The sequence below is a fragment of the Trichechus manatus genome, unplaced genomic scaffold (genome assembly GCF_000243295.1).
Source record: "Trichechus manatus latirostris isolate Lorelei unplaced genomic scaffold, TriManLat1.0 scaffold00061, whole genome shotgun sequence".
Classification (NCBI taxonomy): Eukaryota; Metazoa; Chordata; class Mammalia; order Sirenia; family Trichechidae; genus Trichechus; species Trichechus manatus.
Genome location: NW_004443997.1, coordinates 4,315,072 through 4,329,765, shown reverse-complemented (window position 1 = coordinate 4,329,765; position 14,694 = coordinate 4,315,072). Strand labels below are relative to the sequence as shown.

The following is a 14,694-nucleotide window of genomic DNA, read 5'->3' as shown; positions in this document are numbered from 1 at the left end:
AATAAATATATAAAAACTAAATTTTAAAAAAGCAGTCACAGTAAAAAGACTTGTACTTTCCAAAGTTATGCTTTGGCACCGAGGAAGGGAGAAAATGGAACAATAGTGTTTTCTTTGAATTTTAGTACCAAACCAGCTGCATTAGAAATCCCTTTATAACTGAGAAACATCGAAGATGGGAGGCACTCCTGAGGTCATCTAGAATTACTAAAGCAGAAAATCAGTTTTATACACTCACAAATAGAGAAACAGAGAAGACAAGGGATAAAGGGACACATCCAAGTCTCACTACAGGGTAGTGACTGAGCATGGACTGAGCCCCCTCCTCCCCAGTTCCCAGACCTGCGTTCTTTCCTCCACATCATACTGGCCCTAAGAGCTACAAACTTCAGCTTTTGGGATGATAATTTATTGAGTTTAAGTTTAATACACAAACATCTCACACAATACACGTGAACCTGTCAGTTATTAAAGTCCATAACCTAATATCGACCTTATTTCCGCTGGCTGTCACTGGGCTTGGTTTACACAAAGTCACCTCCTTGAAAACAATTAAGGAGCAAAGCCACACAGACAGTATTACAGCCTGTGAAAGACCCTCAAGGTTCCTCCAAAAAGCAATGCTTCATCCGAACATGATGATTCTTAAAGCAACTTGCTTTATCCCAATTCCTATAAGGCTACATAAATAGCAAAACAATAAATATATTAAGTATAGGCCACTTAATGTTAGAGAAAACCAAATCATAAGATCCAGTAGGCTTAGGAACTGCAAGAGTCTCTCTAAGATAGTAGAAATAGACTCAAAAATTCCCAAGGTTTGTTACAGCAAAGATGGACTCCCAGAGCCTTTGGTGGATAGGAGAGTTGAAGTGAATTGTCTGAACTCAATAGAGGAAGACGAGCTGTCAAAAGTCTATTTTGGGCTACCTATCTGGCTTGCTCCATTCCTTTGAAGAAAAAAGTATCTTAAATGTATCCATCAGTTTATAAAAGCTCTTAACTACAAAACAGATGATGGTTTTCTAGTACTCGAGCTTGGTTTTCAGGCTGTGGCTATCTTTTCAGCTGGCCACCATAAAGTCCACCACTGAAAGGCCAGGTTTCTAAATGCTCCTTCCTCTTGGTGAAGAGATAAATTCAAAAGCAGCGGCGACACATACAGCAATATAATGTATAACATATAATATTACTATATGTGCACATATATATGATATATAAGAAGAGAACACTGGATGATGTTCAATCTTTGTAAAACAAGCATTATTGTTGTTAGGTGCCACCGAGTCGGTTCTGACTCATATGTACACAGAACGTAACACTGTCCAGTCCTGCGCCATCCTCACAATTCTTGCTATGTTTGAGCCCACTGTTGTTGCCACTGTGTCAATCCATCTTGTAAAGGGTCTTCCTCTTTTCCGCTGACCCCCTACCTTGCCAAGCATGATGTCCTTTTCCAGGGACTGGTCCCTCCTGATAACATGTCCAAAGTAAGTTAGACGAAGTCTCACCATCCTCGCTTCTAAGGAGCATTCTGGCTGTACTTCTTCCAAGACAGATTTGTTTGTTCTTTTGGCAGTCCGTGGTATATTCAATATTCTTCGCCAACACCATAATTCAAAGGCATCAATTCTTCTTCGGTGTTCCTTATTCATTGTCCAGCTTTCACATGCCTATGAGGCGACTGAAAATACCATCACTTGGGTCAGGCGCACCTTAGTCCTCAAAGTGACATTTTGCTTTTTAACACTTTAAAGAGGTCTTTTGCAACAGATTTGCCCAATGCAAGATATCATTTGATTTCTTGACTGCTGCTTCCATGGGTGTTGATTGTGGATCCAAGTAAAATGAAATCCTTGACAACTTCAGTCTTTTCTCTGTTTATCATGATGTTGCTTATTGGTCCAGTTGTGAGAATTTTTGTTTCCTTTATGTTGAGGTGTAATCCATACCGAAGGCTGTAGTCTTTGATCTTCATCAGTTAAGTGCTTCAAGTCCTCTTCACTTGCAGCAAGCAAGGTTGTATCATCTGCGTATCACAGGTTGTTAATGAGTCTTCCTTCAATCCTGATGCTATGTTCTTCTTCATATAATCCAGCTTCTCAGGTTATTTGCTCAGCATACAGATTGAACAAGCATAAGTTTGCAGTATTTATAATTTCTGAATTCACACCATTAAAAGTAAATAATTGTTAATTTAATTTTTGAAAGAGAATAGACAAGACCTTTCTAAATCAACTAATAATAAAATTTTTGGCTTAGTTAAAAAAAAAAAAAAAAAAGCAGTGGAGACCAAATACTACTGGCATTAAATTCAAACTCTTAGGAACAGTTGTAACTGTCTAGTATATTTATTTGCCACTCAAAGCAATTCTCTGAGCAGGAACATTAAAGTATCCAAGTAGAAAAAAAAATTTCCAGTGTAAATAAAGATTCCCCTTAAATTTTTATCAATAACTTTGCCAGTAAGAAGGTACATTGGAAAACACCTATCAGATTTGTTCTCTAAAACCATCCATCCCCCCACTTCTGTAATGAGATGGTTCTATTATGTAACAGCACACCAATCCCACCACTAAAGTAACAATCAGATGTTTAAAGAAATATACAAAGAGAAAAAATACTTTGACAGAAATTCACTTTATTCTAATCACTTTCAGAGACACATGGTCCATTATGATTGTACTTTAATGTGCATGGCTCAGATGGGGTCATGGGGGCTGTCCCACTTCCCTAGTGATATTAGCAGAGTGGAAACAGCTGGAATGTAACTCAACATCTGCATCCTCACCTAGCCCTGAGCCCTTATCATTAGAGCTCTGGTCTCAGCAAACTTACCTTCCTCCTAAAAGTTAACCAAATAACAACTCTTCTAGGTTCACTTCACAGCTTTTTTTTTCCCCCATTATTCAGAATTCTGGGATTTCCGGATAAAGTCAAGTGCAGATTGTGATCTGCATTATTCAAGAGCAGTCAACAAATGCACAAAACTCCCATCTTATGTCCCACCTTGGAGGGGGCTCTCTGGAAGGATGAAGTAGGGTTCTAGAAGGGAAGACTTGGAACCCCACTGAAGTTAAGTACACACAGATCCACTTTCAGTAAAGAGCCTTTATTTCTACCTCTTGCGGCTGTTTAAATTCTATGCTGAGGCTTATTACTATCCAGGCTTGAAATCTGTATTGTTTCAGAACGTTTTCTTGAGTTCTCATCACATTTACCTTTCAAATAAACTAGTAAGTCTCAGTCCCCATGACTTTGGAAAACAAGAGAGAGAACATTATTTTTACAAAGTTCTACCCGTTTAAAAACACAATTCTACCCATTTTAAAACATACGGATCCTAATTCGGGATCCCTAACTGTTTCAAAAGCTGTACTCCAAAAGAAAAACTCGTGTGAAAAGTGGAGGGCTGCTAACCAAATCACACAATCCCTGTGCTGCCCATGCTCACGTCATCATCATATTCATGTGTTTCTTCCAGAGAGGCCCACCAAGAACAGAGGTCACCATTCTGTTTAATGATTCTCTGTTAGGGAAAAACTGATGCGGTTAGCGAGGCGTATGGACCTCAACCTCAATGACATCAGAGTCTAATTACCCAGCAATGCTGCAATTCCTAGCAAACGATCAATCTCCAAAGTCAATCTACTGCAGAGGAAATATGAAAATTACCGAAAGGTGTCTAACAGAATGGAAGGGGAAGTTACTTACCTTGTGCAAAGGGAGCACCAGGAATGCTCCTCCCCCACTTGCTTCTATGATTATGGCAACAAATCTGGGATTGACTGCACAAAAGGAACTATCCCAGGTCACACGAGAAACCCGGATATCATCGTAACACTGGTCATTTTTCACCGCTTGCCCAAATACATGCCGAAACTTGCTCTGTCGTACCACTCGCCTCATTGTGTCTGCAGAAAAAGAGCAGGAATTATGTTAAAACGATACCAAACTTGAAAGCGTTTCTTTCACAAATGAAAAACTGTAAGTAGGAAAAACAGAATGGCATGGCATTCTGTCTGCTCTCTTAAAAAGTAGCCAAATTGCAAATCCAAATTTCCTTTAGCAGCACATACCCAGAGAAAAACTGCAAAATGCGTCAGGGAAAGAATTACAAATAAACAAAAAATTCCTAATTCGGGATCCAGAAACAGTTTCATCAGTTTTCATTTCAGGAGAGAGATCAAGGGAAAGAATGAAGGAAAACTAACCTCTAGGGCTGGGTGGGAACTGAAAGATGATTCACTCACTCCCTGCTTAAAAAGATAAGAAAAAAATCAAAGTTAAGTAATCTGATAGATTTGAAGCTGAAGAAAGCCCAAGAACAAGTTATGATTTTGTGGCTTTTTCCTCAGCCTGCCAAGGTAATTTTTCACTTCTTAAACATTTTCCCCAGACATCAGCACTCTGTGCCTGCTCACCAGGGAGTTTCCACCAGACCAACCACACGTAGTGAGGAATGCAAAGGGACACAAGCAACTGTTCTTGTCAAGAGCCTTCCAATTCCCTTCTAACAGACACAGTAATCGAAGCAACCCAGTACCAGGCAGCTTGGTACTGCATGCTACCAAGTCTGACACAGGAAAATTTAGTCTGGGCTAAGGCAGCTGAATAGGTCAAGAGCCAGGTCTTCGAAAAGAGGAGCAAGTATTTCAACAGAAAGTCATGTCATGAGAGCAAAGTTTAGGATGATAATCTGTCTGGCAGTATGGCAAACTGCACGGATTAGACAGGAAGAAGCTAAAAGCCAGGTGCTGGGCAAAAAAGCTGTGACAGTAGAGGAAAAACTTCAGGGACTATTCTGAAGGGGTTAAAAAAAAAAAAAACCCAGGATGGTTGAACACTCACCACAACCCCTGCCCTAGTAAATCAGGAGGCCTGGGAGAGAGAAAGTGACACAGAGCTGGTCTCCCTGGGCTTCCTCATGGGTCATTTTAGACTCCAAATTCCACTAGGCTGTTCCATACTTATACACTGAGAACTCTGTGCTTGAGGATCGCCAGTCCCACCTGATAAAGGTTTCCTAGTCTCCACCCACTGTAATTTTCCTATCTGCTAATGCAAGACATTTCTTTCATCCTGGCTAGGATATAGGAGCTAAGAGAAAACCTAAGTGGAAATGGAACTGGAACACAGGCAAACCTTAACAACTCAGCCGAAAACCAGTCATCCTGATCCCCCATGAACAGAGGAAGGCTAACACTTGTCCACTCGTGCCAGATGGGACACATGGGGGGCTTCTACTAATTCCTTCCCTCTAATTCCCTTCCTAATGGGCCTAGACTCACCGCTAAATGTGAGGGAAAGCCTTCACTTTTGCCAGAGCCTCCTTCTATCCATTCCAAGGCATGTGCAAAAGTGGCCACTCTCCAGCTACTAGGGCTGTGGCTGGGCTGAGGTAACAGAGCCTTGGCAGGCAGCTCAGCATCTGTCTTCCTCAGCCCAGCTGTTACCAGACCTTTCCAACTGCCTACCAGGACCATAAATTTTGAATGCTTAGTAGAGAAGATGGCATATAATAGTCTTACACTTGGCCACTATCCTTCACTTGTGAAACAGTATGAGTAACTTCTCAAGCATGAGTTAGATAAGACAGCCTCCATGAGGTGGTGAAAACCAAGTGGAAAGCACATCCATAAAAAGCCAAAACTCTACAGCCAGCTGGCCTCAGGACCCATTTCCCTACACAACCATCTGCACAAGTTACAGACGCTGGAACTCCACCAGCATCTTCCAACAAGTGTGCCAAGAATAAGCTCACATAGAAAAGGACTGCACCATATGTCAAGAGTTAACATCCTTCGTATATAAAAAGTTTTTACAAATCCATAAGATGAAAAATCCCATTAGAAAATTAGGTAAAGGATATGAAGCAGTAACTTACAAAAGAAATACAATTGCATTTATCTTCATTCCTTCCTTAAACCCTAATAAAACGACAGTAAAGGAATAAAAGCAAGTATAAACCCAAAAGGACAGGAGCACCTGAAAGGAGTCTACAAGACAGCAGACATGACAACAACATTTTGGAGGTCAGAAAGCTAATACGTACATGTAACTGACTGCAGTATGACTGTGCTCTACTCAACCAAGTGTCTCAGGAGGAGAGCTCAGAAGAAGGAAGCCAATGTTTACTGTGAATCCTCAGAATGCTCGGAAGAGAAGGTGGGAGACATGGGGTATTTCTATAGACAGGGATGAAGAGAGAACTGACTGAAAGCCTGAATAAGGAGCAGCTAAAAAAAACCAACCGGTTGCCATCAAGTTGACCTCAACTCACGGTGACCCCATGTGTGTCAGAGGAGAACTGTGCTCCATAGGGTTTTCAATGGCTGATTTTTTCAGTAGATCGCCAGCCCTTTCATCCAAGGAGGCTCTGGGTGGACTCAGTATCCGACCTGTTTGTTAACAGTCAAGCACATTAACTGTTTACATCACCCAGGGAGCAGCCAGGCCCCCATATCTCCTCCTACACAATCAGGGGTCTGCTGGCCCCCACCCCAGGAGATTATAGGAGAGGCCAGACAGCTAGCCCTGGACTGGAAAACACCCAGCGCAGCTGACAACAGGTGGGAGCAGGTGCTGTACTGACAACCTGATGCTGTACAGTGGGGCCTCCAGCCCCTTGTTACTCATGGCTCCCAGAACACTTGCTGCCAGGTCTAGATACCACCTGTCCACCTCCCACCCTCTGTGAAGTCCACCACCCAATGAGCCACTCCTACCACACTGGCATCAAGTCAGCCTCACTTTTAATTGAATGTGAATGGAAGGAAGTACGATGCTCCATTAAAAAACCATCTATGTGAGACCAAAAAGTCAACAATTACTCTAAAGCAAAGACGAGAAGACAAGGGGGCAGGGAAACTAGAGTACTGGAAACGGAACAACCAGAATGCAATTAAAGAGAATGCTGACACGCTGTGAAAAATGTAACTAATGTCACTGAACAATCTGTACAGAAATTGCTAAATGGGAACCTAATTTGCTGTGTAAACTTTCCCTGAAAACACGATAAAATATTATTTAAAAAAAAAAATGAGTGGACATTCGAGAAAGGCCTCTAACCTGAAAGACAGAGATGATTTTTCAACTCTTCACTCAAATAGGTTATATACCATCTAACTTCACCACCAAGATGAAGATTAATATAGATATGTAAAGTGTTCCGATGTCTTCACTGTAAGACACCATATACAAACCTGCTGGCTGACTTACATACTAAAACCAAAAAAAAAAAAAAAAAAAAAACCCACTGCCATGGAGTCAATTCCGACTCATTGCGACCCTATACGACAGAGTAGAACTGCCCCATAGGGTTTCCAAGGGGCAGCTGGTGGATTTGAACTGCTGACCTTTTGGTTAGCAGCCACAGCTCTTAACCACTACGCAACTAAAGTAGCTTAAAAAGTCATTTCCACAGTACGCATAATGACAACTTGTTTTCATACTAACTACATCAGACCAGAAGGATACACAGGTTCTTTTCCTGCAACCATGATGTAGACGGTTAGCCAGAGAACAGAGTGAGCAAAGCAACTGCTTCCACAGCGCGGTGCTGACTGAGCAGGCATGTTGAGGTGGAGCTCAAACAGCAGTGTGAGCTCTTACAGAGCCAAGGTCGACCACGATCTGGGGTCAGCTGTCCACATCTGACACGGCTGCTTTTTGTCTCGGGCCCTCCAGGCTGTTCCACTTACTTAGGGGCCATGGTTAAGTAGGACAAGTCACCGAATCTCCTATGTGTCAGTTTCTCTATCTGAAAATGCTTACAAGTTATCATTAAACAAGCACTTGGTGATGGGTGATGGCAGAAGATTACTATGTAAAGCACCTTGTAGGTTGTTGTGTGCCGTCAAGTCAATTCCGACTTGTAGCGACCCTACAGGACAGAGTAGAACTGCCTCATAGCGTGTCCTAGGCTGTAATCTTTAAGCAATGTCCAACAAATGTTAGCTACTATTATTTAAGAGCCCACTAGTAGGTTTCTCTAAGCAGGGGAAAGACCCAAAATCCTTTCCTGTTAAGGGCCAAGAGTATAATTTTCATATAAGACAGACAGCATTAGTTATCAAGGACAGTTTACAAAATTTTACGTTCTCCCACCTCTGTGTAGTATTTAGCTCACTTTAACTTCCCCTCAAACGAGGGGAAAAAATGGGAACTATCCCAAACAGAAAATTCCCCACTTCTTAAGAGCGCTGCCTGTATTGCCAAATGGTATTAGCGTTCTACCAACTTAAAAATATGCTCAGCTGTAAATTTCCAAATTATGATGTCCTGTCATCAAGCCAAGGAGTTCTTTTGTTAAGTATCTTGTCCCAAGCCCATTAAGCTACATATCAGACAACTAAGGTGTCCCCCAAGCTAAAGTATTTTATAAAGGAATCTAATTCTCAGTTACATTAAAAAGAGTAAATGAAAAATCCAGAATACAATAAACTCTGAGTAGAGAAATCCACCAGTTGGCCCTTAAATACCTGCTAATGCAAAAGGCACACAGTCCAAGGAAATACTAGGCACAATTTTAAATACCCTGTCAGAGTACAGTTCAGTCTAGGACAAGCTGCCTGCTTATTAGTCTTTCAAGCACAAATTCTGCATAGGACCTTTTCATCTCACTGATAAAGAGGGAGCTGATGTAGTAGTAACTCATTCATTACACAAATCAAAGAAATCCTTATAAATTTTTAAATAAATTAACTTTGGATGGGAAAAGATACAACATGGCTTAAATTTCCATAAAACATGGGAATCACAGAGTCTTACCTAAGCGCTTATAAAATGCAATTCATCACTCTATCCATATTTCCAATAAGACTGGTACTATTCCAAAACGATTTTCATTATAATAAAAACCGAACCACCTTTGAGAGACAATGTGAAAACAGGTTGGGAGCACAGCTTCATCTATGAGATGCTCTCTCGGGCTTGAATGAAACTTCTATCTCAGAAATCCAAGTTTCCTCTTAGGCTGCTCAGGTACCCAAACAATCAGGCCCAGGGCGGAATAAAGATGATCCGTTACCCACCGACAAGTCTCCTTAAATTAGCTCTGGACTTCCCAAAACCCATTCCAAGTTGTAATTTCTCCGTTTTATCCACCGTTGCCATCTCTAGCAGAATTTCTGTTCTCTATTTTCACAATGCAAATTTGATTTTAATTACCAACAAAAATAATGCAAAAGTCAAATTCCTTTTGAATTTGGGAACATGGTCCTTTATACTGCTTAACTCTGCACAGGAATCTTTACATGAAAGATTTACTGATTATTGAGACTCAGCTCCACAGCATGGGTAATGATATTTACCTTTAGTTCTCCCCATCTGGCTTTTATCCAAGAAGGTATTTTTAAAAAAGGCTTTAGTAAGAATGAAAAGTGGAAAGTCATTAACACAGCTGAGGTACCTATAATAAAAAAAAAATTGTCAGGCTTTTTTCTTTTGTGTGTGAGTGATTGTTGATTCCAGGTGATGCTGAAGGCCAGAAAAGAGGATTAAGGATTTGATCTTGACTGCCCAGCAACTATGATAATAAATTTCTAATCAGCAGAGAATACACTCCTATTCTTAGCTTCATACAAAGAAAATGTAACACCTAACTAGTGATATTCATAATACTTAAGAGCTCATCTAAGGGAGCTAAGATAGATTAAGAATTTCTTTAGATGTTGGGTGAACATCTTAACCAAGTACAACCACAAGGTCTGTGTGTATGGCTTAAAGACTGGTTTTATAAGTGAAAGAGCAAAGGTCGCTAAAATCCTTTTCAGAATAAAATTCCCAACGCACAGTCAGTTCCCAGTCCTCTCCCTTTTTAAGAGACTTTAAAGGCACTCTGCTTATGGTATAGCCAAGTCAAGTTATATAGAGAAAACTTATTTCATAAGCAATTCAAGAAGAGTGTTGGGTGTTAGGAGGAAAAAAGCCGACAAACAGGGTGTTTTTACTGTAATGCCACCAAATAAAATACACTCAAAACACCTCAGTAAATGTTACTACATTTTCTCTAGTCTCCTCTCTACTTCCATGAATCTCATAAAAAATGATCACAATTTTGCCATTTTCCTGTTTATTGAGAAGTTATCTGTTTAAAGTTTCCAACAGATGTACTTCCATGGTTCAGAGAACTTACAGTCAGTTCATATGAAAGGAAACACATCCTGCTAGGAAAACCCCTACTAGTAGCAAAATCCTGCTTGGCACATTTGCTGAGACCATTCCAGAGCGTCAATTATTCAAGTGCTCAGCAGGCTGAGAATATTCCCTCAGCCAGCAGCAACAGCAAGAACGTTCCAAAATGTCCCCATAGGGAAAGGGCATGGTCTCCCTCAATTGCTGCTTTTATGGCCGGCCCTTTTTAACCTGGGAAAAGAGAAGGTATTTAATAGAAAAAGACAAATGAGATAGCAAATGAGGAGACAAATGACCTCAAACCAGAGGTCTAAATGATAATGCCAAGAGTTAAAAATTTCTTTTAGAAATTGGAAATGTAATATGTAAGCCTTCATAAAATACACATTCAAAAGAGAGCAGACACCTAAAATATGGGAAGTTGTCTGACTAAATACATAAAGTCAACGTTTATCATTTCTGGGTATGAGAAGGCTGAACTTTTTGAAATTTCTTAAACAAAAACTCACCAGTGACACTCAAAGAGTTCACCTAACAAATTACACATTTTTACTGGATCCAACTCCTTAGAAGACTCATACCTGTGACATTCCAACAACAACAACCAAAAAAAGCCTAATTTACTAGTTTAATATACTGTTGTTGTTAGCTGCTGCCGAGTCGGCTCATTGTGACCCCACGTGGGCAGAGAACTGCCCCATAGGGTTTTCAAGGCCGTGATCTTTCAGAGGCAGACTGTTGGGCCTGTCTTCTGAGGCGCCTCTGGGTGAATGTGAACCGCCAACCTTTTGACTAGTAGTCAAGTGCTTAACCATTTACATCTCCCAGGGAATTTAATAAAAGCTCTTTAAGTAAGGAAGAAAAAAGACCACAGGCAACATTTGCTATAAACCACAGCAGAAAGTCATATACACAACAGACTTCCCCTTATACAACAGCTATGGCTGAAAGAGATTGTCACTCCACTGATTACATGGACTTGTTTTTCAATTTCTTTCTAGAAAAATTGTTCGCTACTTAAGGCAACTGACTGCAAACACAGAAGAGCCTGATGTTGGACCAATCTCTCATTACACCAAAAATGGTAATAAGGAAGAAAAAACAATCACACTCATTATCCAAACCAAGCCCATTGGCGGCGACTCCATTTTGACTCATAGCGACCCTAAAGGACAGAGTAGAACTGCCCCATAGGGTTTCCAGGGAGTGCCTGGTGGATTTGAACTGCGAACCTTTTGGTTAGCAGCTTGAGCTCTTAACCACTGTGCGACCAGGGCTCCACACTCATTATAGGCTTACAAATAATTTCATTGCATTATTCATCCAGGTAACAGGTAAAATTCCAAGAATGAGTCAGACCAATCATAAATGCTTTGGGTTTCAATTCAACAATCCAATATCATTTAGTTTAATTTTCTTCTCAGAACAAAAAGATAAGGAAATGAAAGATCTACCAAGAAGCATCCAGGCTTGGTCTTCCCAGAAGCCTGGAGAGGAAAGGGTTCTAATGTGTCTCCATTCTCCATCCCTCATTTTCCAGGTGAGGAACATGTAGCCCAAAGACATTATGTGACTCCCCAAGGATAAAGAAGTTCTGAGAGACACAGTGACCTCAAACCACAATGTACAGGGCAGTTCAACTTTCCACCACCTGAACATCATACTTTTTCAGTGATTAATCCCCTCGCATACACTGAACTTGGCTTTCCCACATCAGCAAATAACTTCATTTAGAGCTCTTTTGTGGGGGTGCTGCCTCAACAGCCACAGTTCCACATGGCCTGTTTGTGCAATTTTTTAACATTCAATTGCATTTTGCCCCAACTTCATAAAAGTGAGTCAAAGATGGAAAAAGCTGTACTACTGTTTCACGAGAAACTATTTGTTCTGTAAGCCTTCACCTGAAGTACAATTTTAAAAAAAAAGGAAAAATCACAGTGCAGAAGCTAGCTGTAAGCAATTCAAATATCTCGAGACAGAGGGCATTAGGTATGCCAAAGGAAGCAAATCTTTACTTCTGATTGAATACTCTTAGGCTTAAGCCAGAGGACTATCTTCAATTGTGCAGGAATAGAACCGCATGAAAGAACACGTATGAAACGCTAGAACTATATATATCAAAGACCGTTTCTAAAAGGTGAGGCATAATGAAGACTTTTATACTTTTTAAAGCTCTCTAAGATTTTGTACTCATCCTAGGAACCTGTTATAAAGAGAAGTTGGGGACTACCTAACTTCAAATATAAGCACTCACTGACAAGTTACAATGGGAGGTTATAAAAATGACTACTAAAAATCAAGTTTGAAAAGAAATGAGCATGACATGAACCACAACACAGCAAGAGATCAAAAGACAAAAAATAAAAATCCTAAAATTGTTAACTCTCACATTTGTATTCAAAAGAGATTCTTTAGCTACCAGAGCTAATAAATGAATTAAGCAAACTAGTAGGGTACTAAGTCAACATACAAAAATCAAGTTGATTTCTATATACCAGCAATGAGTAATCTGAAAAAGAAATTAAGAAAACAATTCCATTTACAATAGCATCTAAAAGACTGAAATGTCTAGGAATAAATCTTACCAAGAAGGTAAAAAGCTAAAAATGAGAAAACCATTTCTGAAAGAAATTAAAGAACACTTAAACAAACAGACATTCCGTGTTCGTGGACAAGAAGACAATATCATTAAGACGTCAATACTACCCAAAGCAATCTATAGATTCAACGCAATTCCTATTAAAATTCCAACTGCCTCCTTTGCAGAAACGGAAAAGCCAATACTTAATCTATATGGAACTGCAAGGGGCCTCAAACTGTCAACACTATTTTGAAAAAGAAGAACAAAGTAGGAGGACCACACTTCCCAATTTCAAATGTACTTGAAAGCTACAGTAATCAAAACAGGATGTTACTGGTATAATCACAGACATATAGTCCAATGGAATAGAATTTAGAGTCCAGAAATAAACACACATATCTATGGTTAATTGATTTTAACAAGGGTACTATGTCCATTCAGGAAGGAAAGAACAGTCTCTTCCATTAATCATGCCGGGACAACTGGATCTCCACGTGCAAAAGAATGAAGCTGGACAAATAAACCCACGGCCATTGAGCCGATTCCTACTCATAGTGACCCTATAGGACAGACTAAAACTGCCCATAGGGTTTCCAAGGCTGTAATCTTTATGGAAGCGGACTGTCACATCTTTCTCCCGCAGAGTGGCTGGTGGGTTCAAACCGCCAACTTTTTGGTTAGCAGCCGAGTGCTTAACCACTACACCACCAAGGCTCCTTGTTGGACCATTAACTCACATCATATATGAAACGTAACCCAAAATGGATCAATGACCTAAACATAAGAACTAAAACCATAAAACTCTTAGAAGAATACATAGGGGTAACGCTTTGCGGCCCAGTTTTCAATGATGGATTCTTAGATATGACACAAAAAGCACAAGCACCAAAAGACAAAATAGATGAATTGGATTTTGTCAAAATTAAAAACTACATCAAAAGACTTTGTCCACAAAGTGAAGAGACAACATACAGAATGGAAGAAAACATTTGGGAACCATACTTCTGATAAGGGTTTAATATCCAGAATATATAAAGAACGCCTACAACTCAACAACACAAAGATAATCCAATCAAAAAATGGGCAAAGAACTTAAATACACACTTCACCAAAGAAGATATACAAATGGGCATCAAACACATTAAAAATGTTTAATGTTATTGGGGAAACGCAAATCAAAACCATAATAAGATACCACTTCCCCCCTACTAGGATGTCTGTTACCAGAAAAAGGGAAAATAACAAATGACAGCTAGGATGTAAAGACATTGGAATCCTCATGCATTGCTGGTGGGAATGTAAAATGGTACAGCTGCTGTGGAAAACAGTTCGGTGGTTCCTCAAGAAGCTAAACATAGCATTACCATATGACCCTGCAATTCCACTTCCAGGTATATATTCAAAAGACTTGAAAGCAGGAACTCAAACACATAGCCAAAAGGTAAAAACAACCCAAGTGTCCATCAAGAGATGAATGGATAAGCAAAATGTGGTACATACACACAATGGAAAATAATAATACAAGATACAACATCAAAGAACCTTGAAATCAGTCAGTCACAAAAGGACAAATATTATACAATCCCACTTATATGAAATATCTAGGATAGGCAAACGCAGACAGATCAAAACTGATGAATGATTACCAGGGGCAGGCAGGAAGGGGGAGATGGAGAGTTATTGCTTAAAGGGTACTGACTTTCTGTAAAGGGTGAGGAAAAAAATTTGGAAATGGATAGTGGTGACTGTTATGCAACATAGGGAGCATAATTAATGTCACTGAATTGTACACATAAAAATTGTTGATGTCACTGAACTGGGCATGTAGAAATTTTTGAAATGGCGTATCTTTGGCTATGTATATTTTCACCCAAAAAAAAAGGTTGAGAGGGTTGACATGTTGTGGGGTTGTTAACCAATGTCATAAAACAATATGTGTACTACTGTTTCATGAGAAACTATTTGTTCTGTAAGCC

At 39.9% G+C, this 14,694-nt stretch overlaps 1 protein-coding gene across 3 annotated transcripts in view; it reads right to left on the bottom strand.

Annotated features, from left to right (window-relative positions):
• The window catches only part of CORO1C (coronin 1C), an 85,243-nt gene that overhangs the window by 53,555 nt on the left and 16,994 nt on the right, over positions 1-14,694 (bottom strand). The window contains exons 2-3 of one of the 3 annotated variants that reach the window (XM_023733732.1): positions 4,215-4,256; positions 3,715-3,914 (exon numbers count right to left, since the gene is read on the bottom strand). In XM_023733732.1, the coding sequence (XP_023589500.1) occupies positions 3,715-3,909 (195 nt within the window). In that variant the 5' untranslated portion in view covers positions 3,910-3,914; positions 4,215-4,256. Of the gene's footprint in view, positions 1-3,714; positions 3,915-4,214; positions 4,757-14,694 lie in introns of those variants that run through there. The other 2 variants (XM_023733733.1, XM_004378996.2) reach the window with 2 other exon arrangements.